Below are 19,404 nucleotides of genomic sequence, written 5' to 3'. Positions count from 1 at the left end.
TAGAAACGTACAGTTCAACGAATTTAATCTAATGACAAAAGAGTGTTTTTTTAATTTTGTAGACATTTTCAGTAACACTTATTAATATCATCTTAGATTACGCAATAAATTGTCTAAACTAAACATTGCGCGATTATATTATTGTGGTAAAATTATTAACTACATACTATTATTTTATCAAAACTTTAAACAAAATTGTTAACATTATATCCAATAATTACTACAATACTTACACTATGTATTTCTTCTTTTGTACTATGAAATACAATTTATGAATAATTTTTTATTACAGACTTTCATTTGAGTTCAAATTATATTTATCAGAAAGTTATGTAAATCATCAAATAGCTTGTAACGTGAAAGGTTTAAATAATTTATTAATACATTTATTCAGTTGTGAAAATACACTTACAGCGAGTTGAACTTTGATTAAAAATTATAGTGTTATTACGCACAATGAAGTGTTAAGTTATTGAACTTTTATGTAAACCATGCAATTATCACAGTCATAAAACATATCCAGTAGTCTTCAATGGAATAAATAAAATATAAAAGTGTAATATTCAACTCCAATTATGTATACAGAGTCTTCCGTTTATCATAAACGGAACTTATGACGATATTAAATATTAATTGGGTAGAGGTACGAATTTGATTATTTATATTAGACATTTCTCTGTCGTCCAGGTACAAAAATGTTAATAAATTTCAAAATACTGGTCCAAAACATTTTATCAATTCGTCGTTTTCTTAGTTTTCTATTTTATTAGCTAGTTAAATATGTATATTGCGTTTAAAAAAGAATACAATTTATACCCGTAACAAAATCAACATTATTTTTTAACAATATTGTACTTATTTTGCAAAAAATTGATTGGTTAAACGGGTAACTCTGAATATTAATTCATATACATTTGCTGTGGATAAAAAACTTGAATGAAAGAAATTTATGTGTTGAAAAATATTTCCATATCAACATATTGTTAATATATACCAATAGAAACGTTCGCATTTAGTTGCAATGACGTATCAGCAGTTAAATACATAAAATGTGTGATAAAACAACAGTAGTGCCCAGTAGTTTCCTAATAACGATCCGAATATATGCACATTTCATTAATTGCTCGCCAACGCGACGATTTATTTATTTTTAACCGTTCTTTTCTTGTAAACGCCTCCATTCCAGTCGCACCAGACTAAATATCTTTAAATAAGCTCTGAAATCGGCTAAAAGCCGATGGACCCGACTCTCGACAACGCCATGTGACTGAATTTCATTATCATAATAGTATTAGCCCCAACGATGACGACAAACGCTGTTTTCTCAGTGGAGGTTGTCGTCGTCGCCTCTGTTGTCGTTGTTCATACATTATAATCTGACGGTGGCAATCTGTGACAAGGACGACTGTGCCTGATACCGTCCGGGTAATTATTATTCATTAAAACTCATCGAAAATAAATTTGTCCACTTACTACACAAGCTACATAAGCGCAATAATAAAAAAAAAGTGAATAAGAATTGAATGAAAAAAAAATTCAGTGCAAAATTATCATAAATAAACGTCTAGTGGAAGACCGGCGTGGGTCGGACGCATTGCACGTAACCTCGTGGGTTTCGAGTTGTTTTGGTGTCACGAGCAGATTTATTTCTCCCCTGCGAATTATGTGCAAGTCAATCAATTACGTCATTAACCAACTAAATATAAAGCCAGTCGATTTAAGTTTCTTTTTAGCATCGATGCGATTCTGAGAAGGTTATGATGTGTTTTTTTTTTTTTGGATTTGTTACCACTTCTTCTCAGCTCTTATCGAACCGATTTCTTTCAGTGATACGTCAAAAGATCGCAAATTGTATCTAATCGAAGACATTACCCTCAAAAATTGAACAAAATTCCCTCGTTCCCCGTAAATGGTGGAAATTACAATTTTTAAAATCAGTAATATTTTTCTTAAAACTACCATAACTTTTTTAAAAATGAAAGCCTTTAGATACCTTAAATATTTACCTACTATTTGGTATATTTTTGTAAAAATTTGACCCTTTACCTGCCTACAGAGGGGGTTCAAATTGGCAACTTTTCCACAAAAAAATAATAATAGTATTTTGCAAGTAGACCATTGTTGTACGTAACATGTAATAATAAAACAGCATAATTATTTTAAAGCAGAAATATCTTTAGAAGTAAGTCTAAATTGATGCCACGTGAAATAATAAAAAATCATAATTTTCATCGTAATAAGTTCAAATTGTTTTCATTATGATGAACAGTGAAATGTCACATAAAAGCTGAATTGTTTAAAATAATGACCCACATGCTAATATATGAATTTAATATGTGAATAAATGAATTTCTAGGAATCCTGAAATGTGATTTAAAATCAGGGTGGATAATGTATTGCTTTCTTACAACTATCAATTGTTAAGCGTATTATATTATTTGACAGTATTTCTGTACATTTTGGAATAATTTGATATAAATTTTATAATAATCTGTTCCTTTACCTGCCCACAGGGGATTCAAAATAGCAACTTTTTTACAAAAATAAAGTTAACTTTTTTAATGTTCCGAAAATACTGCGTCCTTTAAACATATGTCAAATTAAAGCTATAAATAGTTACGTACTATGAATTGTACTATAAAAAAAAAATTGTCCCGACGACTTCTACGTGCAAACGTCTGCTATGGTTAAAAAACATGCTATTTTTGTGTTCAAATATTTTTGTTTGTTTATTATGAAATATCTTATAAGAGTTTGCCATAGGTATATATAAGTCCACCAATAAAAATAAAATTTACATGAATCTAACTTACATTAAATATAAATTTATACTTATTCTGTTTATTTTGCCTCTTCAAAAATAGAAAAGTTTTTTAGAATTTTTGAATACTTGAAAATTTGTATAAAGAGTAGAACTTTTTCTACTTAACTTTAGTAAATGTTCCGGAAATACTATCTTTTAAATATATATTAAAATGAAGCTTATTTTATGTACCTGAAGTTCAAAAAAAAAAATTTGTACCGTTGACTTATTTGCTATGTACAAATGGCAGTCGTAGTAGAACAAAAAAATAGGAGTTAATTTTGCTTTTGGAATAATTTACAATTTCTTAAAATTAAATACAACCTACAGATTTGCATCGATTCGTTTTTTTTTTTTATAGTGATTTTAATCACTGTCAGATATCATAATACTTGATCCAACTATGCCACGTCAACACTGTGCCGCGAACCTCCTGTCTTGGATTTTTTTGTCATAAATATAATTTAGCTCCCAGACGATATATTTTTTCATCGATTTGTTTTTTTATAATGAAAACGAATATGTAAAAAAATATCTGTCAAAATAGTTAAACTTTTATAGCACTTTATGTTTGAATATATAACGCTGTACATGCGCGCGTGATTGATAACGTTATCGGATCACTTATATTCATTTAAAAACCATAAATTTGATAATATCTGTTTTAAATCCAAATGTTAATAAAATTGAATACAAGTAAAATTGTTCGCGACGCAATTGAGCTTGAATTTGGCGCGTGTTCATTAGGTTGTTCGTCTATTCCCATCCTATTAATCTCTTGGTTGTTAGATGGCCGCTTATCAAGTGGTCTACCCACTGACTTTACATAATATAAGATGTACTATTGTCAATAATAGGTTAAGATATATAAGTGAAACTTTTTGTTGATGTACTATGAAAATGTGAAATTGTTATATTAAGTACGAAAGATTACATTGTAAATTGTTAAAAACTCTAATAATCATTTGTTATGTTTTGGATTATTGTATTCAAATGTGCTGGTATTAATAATATTTTTTATGTTTTTATATACCACACGGTTGGTTTAATTAAATGTTTGAGTCACACAAAGGAGAATAGCTAATATTTAACCTAAAAATTGTATAGATAATTTTGTTGTGTATTATGTAGATATGCAACTGATTATTGACTTAAATTAATCTTTGTATTTATTAATAGTCACATTTATTATTATTGATTTATATTTATTGCTATTTTTATCGATTGCTTATTGTTGTATCACATAGACTAGTGTTATTTATAATTGGTTGGCTTTTTATATTTTTTTTTATTATTGTTATTGAGTATATTCACTGGATAAGTGCGATATTGTTTCCCGCCCCTGGTATTAATAAATATATTTTAAAAACANTGATTATAATCATTTGTTACATCAATGTTACATTATTGGATTATTGCATTTAAACTTGCAGGTAATAATAATAATGTTTTTTGTTTTCTTTTTATACACCACACGGTTTGTTTCATTATTAAAATTAATATATTATTATATTATTAAAATGACCTCAGTATCAATTGTCAACCTTATACCTATGACATTTTACAATTGACCCATTTTGAATTATACACATTTTAATAATTAAATGTTTACTATATTATCGCTATAATGATACTAAAGCCATACTTTTAGCGTAAAATACAAATCGTACGAAACATAGCCAGATAATAACACCGAAAATTTTGAATCAGATATCCAGCTAGGGTTGGGTTTTTAGCAACATGCATATGATTAAGATAGACGTAAAAAAAATTGATGATTAAATTAGTTTAATTTATTTAAACCCAACTCTTCATAGTAAAATTTTATAAATTTTTTAGAAAATACAATAAGTTCGTTACAAGCAGATGAAAAATTGTCGGTACTTATTGACCCAGATGTGTCAACATTTAACACAATATTTTGTAATGGAAAGTGTTTTTCATGGGTTTTTTTCGATAAATAGCAAATATATTTTAGGAATTTAGAGATATTTTGTACGCATGCTCTTGCGTATAATTGTGGTATTTTCTGTTTACTGCCATCACATTTGCTATCCAAAACATCCAGTGAATAATTTCCAGAATTTATTTCCTCAAGTAATTTTGTTATTGAATTACACAAACATGATAAATTTGAACTATGGATATCATGAAAATAATCTCCTATTAGTTTATTTAAAGAAACCAATGTTTTATACATTATATCAAACATATTAATTGACTTATGAACTGCATCAAAAATTTGACGTGCCAAGTTTATATATACTGCACCATTACGTTTTATATTTACCGTTTTACAAAAATCGAATAGGGTAATTACATATTCACAATACTTAAACAGTATTTCTGTATAAATGCACTTGATAACTCTTAATATATGTTGTTTTTTACAATGAAAATTTAATTTGTCTGCTGGGTGTCTAAGAATACGGTCTACGCTTATAACTTGATCATTAAATATAATATAAATATGTTTCAAAGAATTCCATCCACTTTCTTTAGTAATTTTATGTAATTGTTCAATTACTAGCTTTTGAGTAATATTTTCAAATGAATGAATTGGAGGTTTGAAAATACTAAAAAAAATATAATGTGAGATTTATTAAGTATATTTCCTCTAATTTTTTCTTAAAATAATGTCCCATAGAAATTTATAGATTAAAATTGATTTCATTTTTATGAACAATTGTGAAAATTAAATATATTGTAAGAAAAAGTTATTCCAAAGGTATTATTAAGAACCGATTATTAAAATACATTTTTTTTGTTCATCCTAAATATATAAAATAAATTCAGTAAAACGAATTGGGGCAAATTGAATAATGTCAATAACAGTTTTTTAAAATTTTTCATTAGTTAAATATTTGGTTACATAAAAATTATTTCTAAAATTATTTTTTGTATTATTCTACAAAGTTATCTAATAGATTTTCTTACCTTGCCTCATTTAATTCTAAAACTTCTTCAAAACCAAGATTTTTGTATAAATTTATTGAAATTTCATCATAATATATTTTAAGCCATTCACTTAAATATTCACTCAATTCAATGTTTTTATTTTGTCGTGCATTATAGTCTTTTAGATTCTCTTCAAGTAAGCACTTTGGTTTATGATTGTAAACAACTGAATTATTATTCTCTTTAATTTTCTGGTAGGTCTCGTGACCTTTTCCTTCGATAAAACTGTTCACATCTAAAATGACCTCATAAGCATCATTTTTAGTGTTGGGATCGTTTGGATTGATAAAAATCTGTGTATTTTGTTTAGTTTTTAATGATGCATATTCTACAAAAGAATAAATTTCATCTACTATAGGTACTGAGAATGTTTTTTTCCATTTCGCTATTAATTTTAAATCGATGTTGCTAAGATAGTTCATTACATTGTATAACTTTTCAAACATGGTTTTCGAATTTTCTATAACACTCTGAAGTAAAATTGCACAACGTAATAAATTATCTCCCTGGTTTACGTCGTAATATTCTTGACATTGGTTAGCTATGGCTCTAATATGATCAATAAATGTTTTAATGACTTCTGCGTACATGTAATTCAATGAATTAATTACGGCATCGAACTTCTTTGGTAGTATTGTGCGACTCCCTTTGCAAATAATGTCTTTAATATTAAAACTTGTTTCTGTAGAAGACTTAACTTCCAAGTTCTGCATAAAATCCCATCCAACTTGTTCACTTATATGATCCATTACTTCTGAATAATATTTTTCATATGTTTTTGGCCTTATTTTGCAACTCACAAAACATTTTGTAGTTAGAATCCAAAAAGTATAAGAAATAGAATAAAATAACTTAGGTAACATGATTCACAGTTTAACATGCAAAAACCTCATAGTTAGTAAAATTTTATTAGAACTTATTTATTTTTTATGTATAATATAAATTGTAGTATCTAACATTTATATTATTTTAATAATAATATTTTAAGCAAATGCATTATTTTAAGTTGTTCATTCTTTGTTTAAATAATACCCTGAAATAATTTTTTTATACTTGTGTTAATTATAAATATGAATTTATGTAGTGCTATACAAGTTAGGTAAATACATATAAGGAATAATTTATCATAGATAATATCTCATAGAAATGATTATTTAAAGATTATTATTTAAATGTAATCTAAAATTATACGAATGATTTTTCTTAGGAAATTTTTATTGAGGAATTTTTTTGAAAACTATATTTACTTTAATTTATCGGGAGAATATTCATGAAAACAGTACTTTTAGGAACATTATGTCTGCAGAAATTATTTATTATATATTATTTTGGAAACAATATTTACATTAATATTGATTAATAAGGTAAATATTAATTGGTAAAATATATTTCAAAACCATAATAATGGGAAAATGGATTTCAGGCCGTAGTGTTTAAAAAATGTATTACCAAATAAAAATAGGTAATACATTTTTTCTGTATATTAAATTTAGTCCGTTTTATCAAATAATATAAAAATCTGAATAAATTGAAATATTTAATCGGGAAAAATAAAATTATGTAATTTGATTTATCTTTATTTCTATAATAAAAACTAGAGTCAATGTTATGAGATTAAAAATAAACATATGATGTATATGTCTATTTTTAGAGGACGCACTATTATAGTATTGTCTTTACTAAGGGTTTTAGTTATTATAATTTTTTATATTTTATCCCTAAACATTAATGGTAATCAATTTCATACTAAATCACTGTCAGATATACTTGTCCCATCTATACCATGTCTGCACTGTGCTGCAACTTGTCTTTGCTACCGTTATTTATTTTTTTATTATTATTAATTGTAACTAATGCATTGATATAATATACAATATTATATAATATTATATACCTATTATAATAATTTAAAATCATCTAGTAACTTTTAACACAGTTTCATTTTTAATTTAAACGTAATATAATATTAACTAGGGTATAGCAAGAGGATTTTAGCTGTTGGCATAACAATTGATTTTAGAGCAATGAAAATTTTAGAAAATTTCTTTATAATAAATATAAGAATATTATTGTGCAATATTCCAATTAAAATATAAATTTTATAAATAATATTTTAGTATTGTATGTTTAAGGTGCATACAATACTAAAAATTGTAATATATATAATATAAAAAGTGGTTAATACGCATAGAAGATTTTTTTTTTTAATATTTTATTACGCCACTTTCATCCATTATTTTCTTGATATATCAGGGGTGGGCAACTGGCGGACCGTGAGCCATTTTTATCTGGCCCGCGATATATTTTCAAATTGCAACATACAATTTTAAAGTTTATCTACAAAAGAGATTGACATAAGCTTTTGGATAAAATTACCTATTCTAAAATATCCACTTTTATGACAGTTCGCATTAAAAATGTTATCCATGTTTGGGACTACTTACATTTGTGAATGTATATTTTCAAACATGAAACATATTAAATCAAAACATAGAAATCGACTTACAGATGAAACATTAAGTCACCTGCTTCGTGTTTCTTCGTCCGAAATAGAAGTCGATTTTGCCGCGTTGTCACTAGAAGCCTCCCATGCTCAAAACTCACACTAAACAATCTATTTATATTTAATTAAATTATTTTAATAACCCTTTTTGTATTATTACATTATAAACAAAAAAATGCTAATTAAAATGTATATTTTGAATGACCTTTTTGTTTTTGTTTTGCTTTATATGATCTGGCCCGCTAGATTTTAATTTTTTGAAAAATTGGCCCTCTAGTAACTTTGAGTTGCCCATCCTTGTGATATATAATACTTATACTATAAAAATTTGGACTTGTTCAAACAATCCCTTCCCGTGTCGCATTGGGGTCTAAATTTTATCATATAGGGTTATTCTTTAATTTTCACATTTATTTTAATGAATATTAGAGCTTTCGTTTAAATATATAGATTAAAAATTATGTAGTATTCAAACAAAAAAATAATACATTTTTTTAAAATCCATTATTACTGTAATAAATAAAAAATAATGTTTAAATTATAAAATTTTATAACTTTTTACCATGTTTACTATAGAATCTATAGTAAACATGGTTTATTGTTTATCTATAGTATAGATAAACAATAATAAATACTAATGTTTTGCAAGAGAAATAGTGTTTTTAATTGGAGACTATAGGAATTGCAGAAGTTTTACCTTTATTTCCTTACCTCACCAAAAGACTCTAAATCTTTAAAGTATTTTAATAATTTAAATATTTTAATAATATTTATATTTTCATTATTTAAATCAATAAATTTTAAAGTAAAAAAGATATTAAAAAAAACTATTTCATAATATGATTATAAGTAATATTATTACTTATTTAAAAAATGAAAAAAGAACAAAAAATAATTAATAAATATGCACTATTTAGTGGGAATTATATTACATTATCGGTTGTTACATAGAAATTATTGTCGATAATTTTTTTCTCCTTATGATTAAAAGTAAAAAACCCAGCACAAGGGGGTCACGGCACAGTGTTGACGTGGAGTTGGATCAAGTATAATGATATCTGACAGTGATTAAAATTACTATAAAAAAAAAAAACGCTTCGATGCAAATTTTTATATAGTGTTTAATTTTAAAAAATTGATGTAGTATTCCAAAAGCTACATGATCTGTTAGTTCCTTATTAATATCCTGATTAAGATAAAGTATGTCGAATGAAAAAGGGATTATTAATAAATACTACTTCTCATGAAAAAATTGTATTGATCCATATACTTTTCAATAAGTTATAGCATTATAAAGTTAAAAATTTTAAAAATAAAATCAAGAATTTTCATACAAAAATAGCATTTGGCAGCCTTTTTCACCGTGAAGACTAAATAAAGAATTTTTTTTTTTTCATAATTATGTACATTACCTTATCTTTAATTTAAGATGTATATTAAAGTGTCAGACTTTCCGGAACACTTTCAAAAGTTAATTATTTGTGAAAAAGTTTTTAAATCCCCCCCTGTGGGCAGGCAAAAGTTCAGATTTAAAAAAAATATACCAAATGAAAGACATCATGCATCTATAAAAAAAATTATATTGATTTGGTTATTTTTATAAAAGTTATGGCAGTTTTAATTAAAAAAAATTTAAAAAATTTCGAAAATTAGCGTTTTTTAAATTTGTAATTTTTTTGGAGGTTTACCCCATTTACGGGGAACGAGGGAAATGTTTTTCAATTTTTGAGGGTAATTTCTTCGACTAGATACAATTTGTGATCAAATGACGTATCGTTGAAAGTTATCGGATCGGTGAGAGCTGAGAAAAAAGGGTAACAAATCCAAAAAAAAAATCTTCTCAGAATCGCATCGATGAATTTTTTGTAAAAAAATTCGTTTTTACATTTTTTTAACTTTATAATGCTATTACTTTTTAAAAAATGTTAGGATAATTATAATTTTTTTAAGATAAGTATTATTTATATTCTTCGTTTATGCGACATACTTTTTTTTTAAATAGAACCATTTCCCTTTATATATTTAAGTATTATAAATATATATTTACATATTACATTTATATATGATAAAACAAAAAACAGTATATAAACAAGGATATAGTAGATCATGTAACTTTTGGAATAATCTACCAATTTTTTAAAATTAAACACTATCTACAGATTTGCATCGAAGTGTATTTTATCAAAGTGATTTTAATCACTCACAGATATTATTTATACTGAACCCAACTATGCCACGTCCTCACTTTGCCGTGATCCCACTGTGATGGGTGTTTTTTTTATAACTTAGTTGCAAGATAAATAATAATCCTAACATATTTACTAATTTTTATTTCACTTAACTAGATTAAGAAAATTTGCCTTTTAGCTTCGATGCGCAGCTGAGAAGGTATTAATTTTACTATGATGTATTTTTTTTTTTTTTGTGTCTGTTGCCACTTTTTCTCACCTCTCACCGAACCGATTTCTTTCAATGATAAGTCAAAAGATCACAAATCGTATCTAGTCGAAGACATTATCCTCAAAAATTGAAAAAAATTTCCCTCGTTCCCCGTAAATGGGGGAAACCTCCAAAAAACTTACAAATTTAAAAATCGCTTATTTTCGAAATTTTTTCAATTTTTTTTATTTAAAACTGCTATAACTTTTTCAAAAATAAACAAATTAATATAATTTTTTTTTACAGATGCTTAATGTTTTTACCTATCATTTGGTATATTTTTTTATAAATTTGATCCTTTATCAACCCACGGGGGAGATTTAAAATAACAACTTTTTCAACTTAATTTCTTAAAGTGTTCCAGAAATACTGAAATTTTTATATATATCTTAAATTAAAGCTTATGTAATATACTTTAATATTAAAAAAAAAAATTTCGGACTTTATTTTGTCTTCACGGTAAAAATCTCTACCGTATGCTATTGTTGTGTTAAAATTCTCGATTTTATATTTTACATTTTTAACTTTAAAATAATATAACTTTTTAAAAATGTATGGATCAATAAAATTTTTTTATAAGAAATAATATTTATATACTTCTTTCATTCGACATTATTTTTTTTTAAATCGGACCTTAATACAAGGGGGATTTAAAACATAAAAATGCATATAGAAAGTAGAACTTTTTCAACTTAATCTTTGAAAGTGTTCCGGAAATACTGACACTTTTATACATATCTTAAATTAAAGCTTATGTAATATACTTTAATATTAAAAAAAAAAAATTCGGATTTTATTTTGTCTTCATCGTGAAAATAGCTACCGTATTAAAAAATATGCTATTTTTGTGTTAAAATTCTTGGTTTTGTATTTTATTTTATTATAGGAGGATTAAACTGATTTTCATAAATATTATATCAATCTAATTAACATAGTATAAAAAGTTCAACATATTTAAATTTTTATGTTTATTTGAAGTCGAGATAATTTTAAAAGTTGAACTAGCTAAATTTCCATTTTTATTAAGTGACGAATGCGACGTACGGTTTTTGAGACGGTAACACTTTAGTTTTCACTCCTGAGGCACTGAAATTTTTCTAAATTCTTTTTGAGTTAGAAAAAAATGTTTAACTCATTTAATTTTTATCTCATTTAGATTCAATAACTTCAATAAATATTAAGGATCCCATTACTGTAGTCTCCTTTCGTGAGAAGAAATTCATATTAATATTATTTTACTATGTGGTTTTTTTTGTAGCTATCATTTATTTTCTTAGCTCTCACTTGACCTACTTTTTTGACAATTTTTTTTTTTTAATTAAACACTATCTACAGATTTGCATTGAAGCGTTTTTTATGATAGTGATTTTAATCACTGTCAGATATCATCTATACTGGACCCAACTATGCCACGATCCCACTGTGCCGCCATTCGGCTGTGCTGGTTTTTTTTAAGCAACATTAATTTTCTAAATATTTGTGGGCATATTGTTTTTAGGGCTATATAAAATAAAATATTGTCATTATGTTTTGTTCTAAAATGATAAGTATTTTAGTTTTTAGAATATAGATATATTTTTTTCATAATAATTTTCTTATGCTAGTACTTAAGTGACAAATAATAAGTGATTGGGAATTTTAACAATAATGAAAACTATAACAGTATAACAGTACTAATTTCTATAAAAAGATTAAAGATAAATAATAAAAACACGTTATTGATTTATTTATTAAATTTTTTTAATTTAAAATAAGAATGACTAAAATGTTTAACTTTATTACGTATATAAGTCTCGACATGCTTTAAAAAAGTGACTCAAATTTTGATTTGTATTTTTATCTTTATTTACATTCATTTTTCAAGTAATAAAATTTTAGAACAAATTTATTAAGGTAGTTTTATCATATAATGCAATCTTTTTTTAATTTTAATGTTTTAACACTTGTTTAATTTTGGTTTTATTTGTAATACATATTACTTTATTTGTTCATTTATTGTCATAAATACAATTAAGCTCTAAGAAGATTTTTTTTTATCATTTTGTGTTTTAACACCGATTACGAATATGCAAAAAAAAAAAAATAAAAGATATAGTTAAAATTGTATAGCATTTTAAAGTTTAAATACATTTGCTGAACATGCTCGCGTGAGTGATAACGTTATTCGGTCGCGCGTAGTTCATTATTTTACACAATAAATTTATTAAGTATTTATACTTAGTAACTAATTTATAAGTTAAAAAAAATAAAATTTTTGAAGCTCGTAGTAATTTTGGAACATTCATAAAAACTAATTTGGATATGTTTTATTTTTTTATACATATCTTTCAAATTTTGAACTCTTCAGTATAAAGGGAAATAGTCCGATTAAAAAATAAAAAAAGACTGATGCATATAAAATATTTATAAAAAAAATTGTATTGATCTATAAATTTTAAATTTTTATGGAAATTTAATGTTGAAAATATAAAATTGAATATGGAAAATTATAATGCAAAACTAGCATGTGTTTTAACTTCGGTGTTTAGTTATAAAAATAGCGGCACTCACTCTTCACCACCAGTCATAACTTTAAAATTTAATAACATCTGAAATACTGGTCCAAAAGTTGTTATCAACCAGTCATCTTCTTAATTAAACTATTATCTATTAAATAAAACAAATAATTAAAGTTGTTATTATTCAAAAAATTAAAGTTTTTCAACAAAACAGAAATTAAATATCATTACAAAGTATAAGGAATAAATATAAGAAAAACTTTATGATTAAAAAATCTAACTAAAAAAAAATAAATAAACTTATTATAAAATAATTTTTATTTTCAATTAGTTAAATAGTTCATTATAATGAACTATTAATAAGTGAATCACTCTATATATATATTTTTTTAGCTTCGATGCGAAGCTGAGAAGGTATTGGTTTTACTAAGATGTGTTTTTTTTTTTTTTTGTGTCTGTTACCACTTTTTCTCAGCTCTCACCGAACCGATTTCTTTCAATGATACGTCAAAAGATCACAAATCGTATCTTGTCGAAGACATTACCCTCAAAAATTGAAAAAAATTCTCTCGTTCCCCGTAAATGGGGGAAACCTCCAAAAAAATTATAAATTTAAAAATCGCTAATTTTCGAAATTTTTTCAATTTTTTTTAATTTAAAGTGCCATAACTTTTTCAAAAATAAACATATCAATATAATTTTTTTTTTTATAGATATATGATGTATTTACCTTTCATTTGGTATATTTTTTTTATAAATGACCCTTTACCTGCCACAGGGGGGATTTAAAATTACAACTTTTTCACAAAAAATTAACTTTTTCAACTTAACTTTTAAAAAAGTTCCGGAAGGTCTGACCCTTTTATATATATCTTAAATTAAAGCTAATGTAATATACTTTATAATGGTAAAAAAAAATTTTGGACTTTATTTTATCTTCATGGTGAAAACAGACATTAAACTTAATAAAAAAAATACGATTTTTGTAAAAAAATTCTTTTTTATATTTTTAACTTTATAATGCTATAACTTCTCGAAAGATGTATGGATCAATATAATTCTTTTTTTTGTAGATGCATGATGTCTTTACCTATCATTTGGTATATTTTTTTTATAAATCTGACTTTTTACCTGCCTACAGGGGGGGATTCAAAATGACAACTTTTTCACAAAAAATTGACTTTTTCAACTTAAATTTTGAAAGTGTTCCGGAAAGTCTGACACTTTTATATATATCTTAAATTAAAGCTAATGTAATATACTTTATCATGGAAAAAAAAAATTTCGGACTTTATTTTATCTTCATGGTGAAAACAGACATTAAACTTAATAAAAAAAATACGATTTTTGTAAAAAAATTCTTTTTTATATTTTTAACTTTATAATGCTATAAATTTTTGAAATATGTATGGATCAATATAATGCTTTTTTTTTGTAGATGCATGATATCTTTACCTATCATCTGGTATATTTTTTTTATAAATCTGACTTTTTACCTGCCTACAGGAGGGAATTCAAGATGACAACTTTTTCACAAAAAATTGACTTTTTCAACTTAAATTTTGAAAGTGTTCCGGAAAGTCTGACACTTTTATATATATCTTAAATTAAAGCTAATGTAATATACTTTATCATGGAAAAAAAAAATTTCGGACTTTATTTTATCTTCAAGGTGAAAATGGCTACCAAATGCTATTATTGTGTGAAAATTCTCAATTTTATTTTTTACATTTTTAACATTATAATGCTATAACTTATTGAAAAGTGTATTGATCAATATAATTTTTTTATGGGAAATACTATTTTCTAATAATCTCTTTTTTATTCTACATACTTTGTCTTAATCAGGATATTAATAAGGAACTAGCAGTTTATGAAGCTTTTGGAATAATCCACCAATTTTTTAAAATTAAACACTATCTAAAGATTTGCATCGAAGCGTTTTTTTTTGATAGTGATTTTAATCACTGTCAGATATCATTATACTTGATCCAACTATGCCACGTCACCACTGTGCCGCGACCCCCCTGTGCTGGGTTTTTTTTTAATTTTTATCTCTCATACCTGATGATGGTTTGAACTTTATTGTTCAAATATCAACAATTATAACTAACAAGATTATTTAATAGGTTCGCTTAAATTATTTACTTAAGATATGACTGGTTGGACAAATTTTGGACCAATATTTCCAATGTTTTTAACATATTTAAACACAGGTGGTAGGAGGGTTGGCCGAAAAATATCTAGAGGTAAAAATAGCAGCGTTCACTCCTTACCTTCAGTCATTAATTAAACTGTTAATAAATGTTTTAGAAATAATAAAATAATAGTCTCAATTGGTCCGACTAATCGCATTTTACATAGTGTGTATGTATTTTATAAGATCAACGTACTTGAAAAGACAGACGTCTTTAAACCATAATTTTGATAACACCTTTTTTAAATCTAAATAGTGTAAAATGTATTATTGTCAAAAATAGGTTAAGATATATAAGTAAAATTTTTTGTTGATGTTCTATGAAAATATAAAATTTTTATATTAACTACAAAGATTACATTGTAAATTGTTTAAGTTTCTAAAATTGTTTAGAATCTCTACAAATGATTATAATCATTTGTTACATCAATGTTACATTATTGGATTATTGCATTTTAACTTGCAGGTAATAATAATGTTTTTTATTTTATTTTTATACACCAAACGGTTGGTTTAATTATTATAATTATTATATTATTATATTATTAAGATGACCCAGTATCAATTGTCAACCTTATACCTATGACATTTTACAATTGACCCATTTTGAATTATATACATTTTAATAATTACATGTTAACTATATTATTACTATACTAATACTAAAGCCATACTTTTTGCGTAAAACACAAATCGTACGAAACATAGCCAGATAGATAATCCCACTGAAAAATTTGTATCAGAGATCCAGTTAGGGTTGGGTTTATAGCAACATGCATATGATTAAGATAGACGTAAAAAAAATTGATGATTAGTTTAATTTATTTAAACCCAACTCTTCATAGTAAACTTTTAAAAATTTTTTAGAAAATACAATAAGTTCGTTACAAGCAGATGAAAAATTGTTGGTACTTATTGTCTCAGGAATGTCAATATTTAACACTAAATTTTGTAATGGAAACTGTTTTTCATGCGTATTAAATAAAGAACGGTTTGTCGTTTTGTTATATTTAAGAAATTTTGACACATTTTTAACGTATGTTCTTGTGAATAATTTTGGTATTTTCTGTTTACTGGTATCACATTTGCTATCCAAATCATCCAGTGAATAATTTCCAGAATTTATTCCCTCGAGTAATTTTGTTATTGAATTACACAAACATTTTATATTCGAATAGCAGTTATCATGCAAATATTCTCCTAAGAGTTTATTTAAAGAAACCAATGTTTTATACATTATATCAAATATATTAATTGTCTTATGAACTGCATCAAAAACTTGCCGCACAAAATTTATATATGGTGCATCATATGGACTTAAAAATTCCGTTTCACAAAAATCTAATAGGAAAATTACATAATCGCAATATTTAAACAGTATTTCTGTATAAATGCACTTGATAACTCTTAGTATATGTTGTTTTTTACAATGAAAATTTAATTTGTCGGCTGGGTGTCTAAGAATACGGTCTACGCTTATAACTTGGTCATTAAATATAATATTAATATATTTTAACGATTTCCATCCACTTTCTTTAGTGATTTCGTTTATTAGTCTGATTCTCTGTTTTTGAGTATTATTTTTATACATATGAACTGGAGGTGAGAAACAACTAAAAAAATATATGCATTATGATTTATTCAGTATACTTTCCCTAGTTTATTCGTTAAATAATGTTTTCATAGAAATGTATAAATTAAAATTGAATTCATTTTTATGAACCATTGTAAATGTCAAGTAAATTGTAAAAAAAAGTTATTTCTACGGTTAGATTTTAGAGATCTTGAAAATTTAATAGAAACTTATTATTACAGTAAATAAACATTACCCAGAATATTTTTTTTGTTTATCATAAATAAATAAGATAAATTCAGAAAAACGAATTAGGGAAAATTAAATAATGATAATATCGGTTTTCTCAACTTTATCATTAAATAAATATGTGGTATAATAAATATACTAATATTTTTAAAATTATTGATAAAATTATATTTTGAGTACATAAATTCATTACACAGTTGATAGCTTTAAGTAGCCACAATTAAAAAACCTAGATAATATGATTTTTTCGCCTACTATACGGAGTGATTTTTTTATCATAATCCACTTAATTACTTGCAGAATAATAATAATTTAAACATTTTTTTTTATTATTATCTTTAGTTACATATTATTCTTGAATTTTTAACTATGTAATACTTTTTAAGTTCATCCCTTATGCCTTGTAAGGGGGTCAACTTTGTTATTTTAAATGGTAACACATATTTTTAATTTAATAAAATGTTTGAGTTTTTAATTTATTAGTAAAGGGTATTTGAATTTTTAATATTTGGTTATATTTTATAACATTTATATATGTTAATATACAGTTTTCCCTATAACTCTACAAAGATTTCAAATAGATTTTCTTACCTATCGTCATTTAATTCTAAAACTTCTTCAAATCCAAGATTTTTGTATAAATATAAAGAAATTTCATTATAATAAATTTTAAGCCATTCACATAAATATTGACATAACTCAATGTTTTTATTTTGTAGTGCTTTATAGTTTTTTAAATTATCTTCCAATAAGCATCTTGGGTTATAATTGTAAACTGAACTATTTTTCCCTTTAATTTTTTGGTAGGTCTCAAAACCTTTTCCTTCGATAAAACTTTTCACATCTAAAATGAACTCACAGGCATCATTTTTAGTGTTGGGATCGTTTGGATTGACAAAAATCTGTGTATTTTGTTTAGTTTTTAATGATGCATATTCTACAAAAGTATAAATTTCATCTACTATAGGTACTGAGAATGTTTTTTTCCATTTCGCTATTAATTTTAAATCGATGTTGCTAAGATAGTTCATTACATTGTATAACTTTTCAAACATGGTTTTCGAATTTTCAATAACACTCTGAAGTAAAAATGCACAACGTAATAAATTATCTCCCTGGTTTACGTCGTTATATTCTTGACATTGGTTAGCTATGGCTCTAATATGATCAATAAATGTTTTAATGACTTCTGCGTACATATAATTTAAGAAATGAATTATAGCATCAAACTTTTTTGATACTGCTACATTACTTTCTTTACAAATAATATTCTTAATATTAGAGCTTATCTCTGTAGAAGAGCCATAATCAACTTCCAAATACTGCATAAAATCCCATCCACCTTGTTTACTTATATGATCCATAACTTCAGTATAAAATTTTTCATATGTTTTTGGCCTTATTTTGCAACTTACAAAACATTTTGATGTTAAAATCCACAAAGTATAATAAATAAAATAAAATAACTTAGGTAACATGATTCACAGTTTAACATGCAAAAATCTTATAGTTAGTAAAATTTTATTAGAACTTATTTATTTTTTATGTATAATATAAATTGTAGTATCTAACATTTTTATATCATTTTAATAATAATATTTTAAGCAAATGCAGCAGTTGATTATTTTAAGCTGTTTATTCTTTTTATACATGCGTGTTATTTATAAACTTGAATTTATGAAATGTTATACGAATTAGGCAAATACTTATGTATTTAATTTTGATGTTTAAAAATAGTTATTTGAAGTAATTTTAAATGATAGGAATAATTTTTTTAGAACAGTATTATTTCGGAAAACATTTATCTCAGCTCTCACCGAACCAATTTCTTTCAACGATACGTCAAAAGATCACAAATCGTATCTACTCGAAGACATTATCCTCAAAAATTGAAAAAATTTCTATCGTTCCCGTAAAAGGGAGAAATCTCCAAAAAAATTACAAATCGCTAATTTTTGAAATTTTTATAATTATTTTATTTAAAACTGCCATAACTTTTTCAAAAATAAACAAATCATTATAATTTTTTTTTATAGATGCTTCATGTGTCTACCTATTATTTGGTATATTTTTTTATAAATTTGATCCTTTACCAACCCACAGGAGGATATAAAATGACAACTTTTTCAACTTAATTTCTTAAAGTGTTCCAGAAATATTGACTTTTTTATATATATCTTAAAT

General features: G+C 24.9%; 2 protein-coding genes across 2 annotated transcripts; both read right to left on the bottom strand.

Annotated features, from left to right (window-relative positions):
• Positions 1 to 4,582: 4,582 nt before the first annotated feature.
• On the bottom strand, positions 4,583 to 6,611 carry LOC126908805 (uncharacterized). The gene is made up of 2 exons (XM_050691102.1): positions 5,741 to 6,611; positions 4,583 to 5,379 (listed from the first exon to the last, which is right to left on the bottom strand). Exons 1-2 carry the CDS (start codon positions 6,508 to 6,510, stop codon positions 4,587 to 4,589), a joined length of 1,563 nt encoding a protein of 520 aa, XP_050547059.1. The 5' UTR covers positions 6,511 to 6,611; the 3' UTR covers positions 4,583 to 4,586.
• A 9,368-nt stretch (positions 6,612 to 15,979) lies between these two features.
• LOC126908807 (uncharacterized) lies at positions 15,980 to 18,784 on the bottom strand. Its single transcript, XM_050691104.1, has 2 exons — positions 17,812 to 18,784; positions 15,980 to 17,011 (listed from the first exon to the last, which is right to left on the bottom strand). Exons 1-2 carry the CDS (start codon positions 18,696 to 18,698, stop codon positions 16,210 to 16,212), a joined length of 1,689 nt encoding a protein of 562 aa, XP_050547061.1. The 5' UTR covers positions 18,699 to 18,784; the 3' UTR covers positions 15,980 to 16,209.
• Positions 18,785 to 19,404: the final 620 nt, after the last annotated feature.

This window comes from Daktulosphaira vitifoliae, unplaced genomic scaffold (assembly GCF_025091365.1).
Source record: "Daktulosphaira vitifoliae isolate Bord-2020 unplaced genomic scaffold, ASM2509136v1 Scaffold_11, whole genome shotgun sequence".
Classification (NCBI taxonomy): Eukaryota; Metazoa; Arthropoda; class Insecta; order Hemiptera; family Phylloxeridae; genus Daktulosphaira; species Daktulosphaira vitifoliae.
The sequence above is the reverse complement of the archived record's forward strand: the minus strand, read 5'-3'. Positions and strand labels throughout refer to the sequence as shown.

Bases quoted from the DNA above. Each gene is read 5' to 3' on its own strand.
- LOC126908807 (XM_050691104.1), bottom strand. From the start codon at position 18,698: ATGTTACCTAAGTTATTTTATTTTATTTATTATACTTTGTGGATTTTA. The intron at 17,012-17,811 runs GTAAGAAAATCT...ATATTTTTTTAG, and splicing joins TTAGAATTAAATGACGATAG to TTGTTTCTCACCTCCAGTTC.
- LOC126908805 (XM_050691102.1), bottom strand. From the start codon at position 6,510: ATGGATCATATAAGTGAACAAGTTGGATGGGATTTTATGCAGAACTTG. The intron at 5,380-5,740 runs GTAAGAAAATCT...TATTTTTTTTAG, and splicing joins TTAGAATTAAATGAGGCAAG to TATTTTCAAACCTCCAATTC.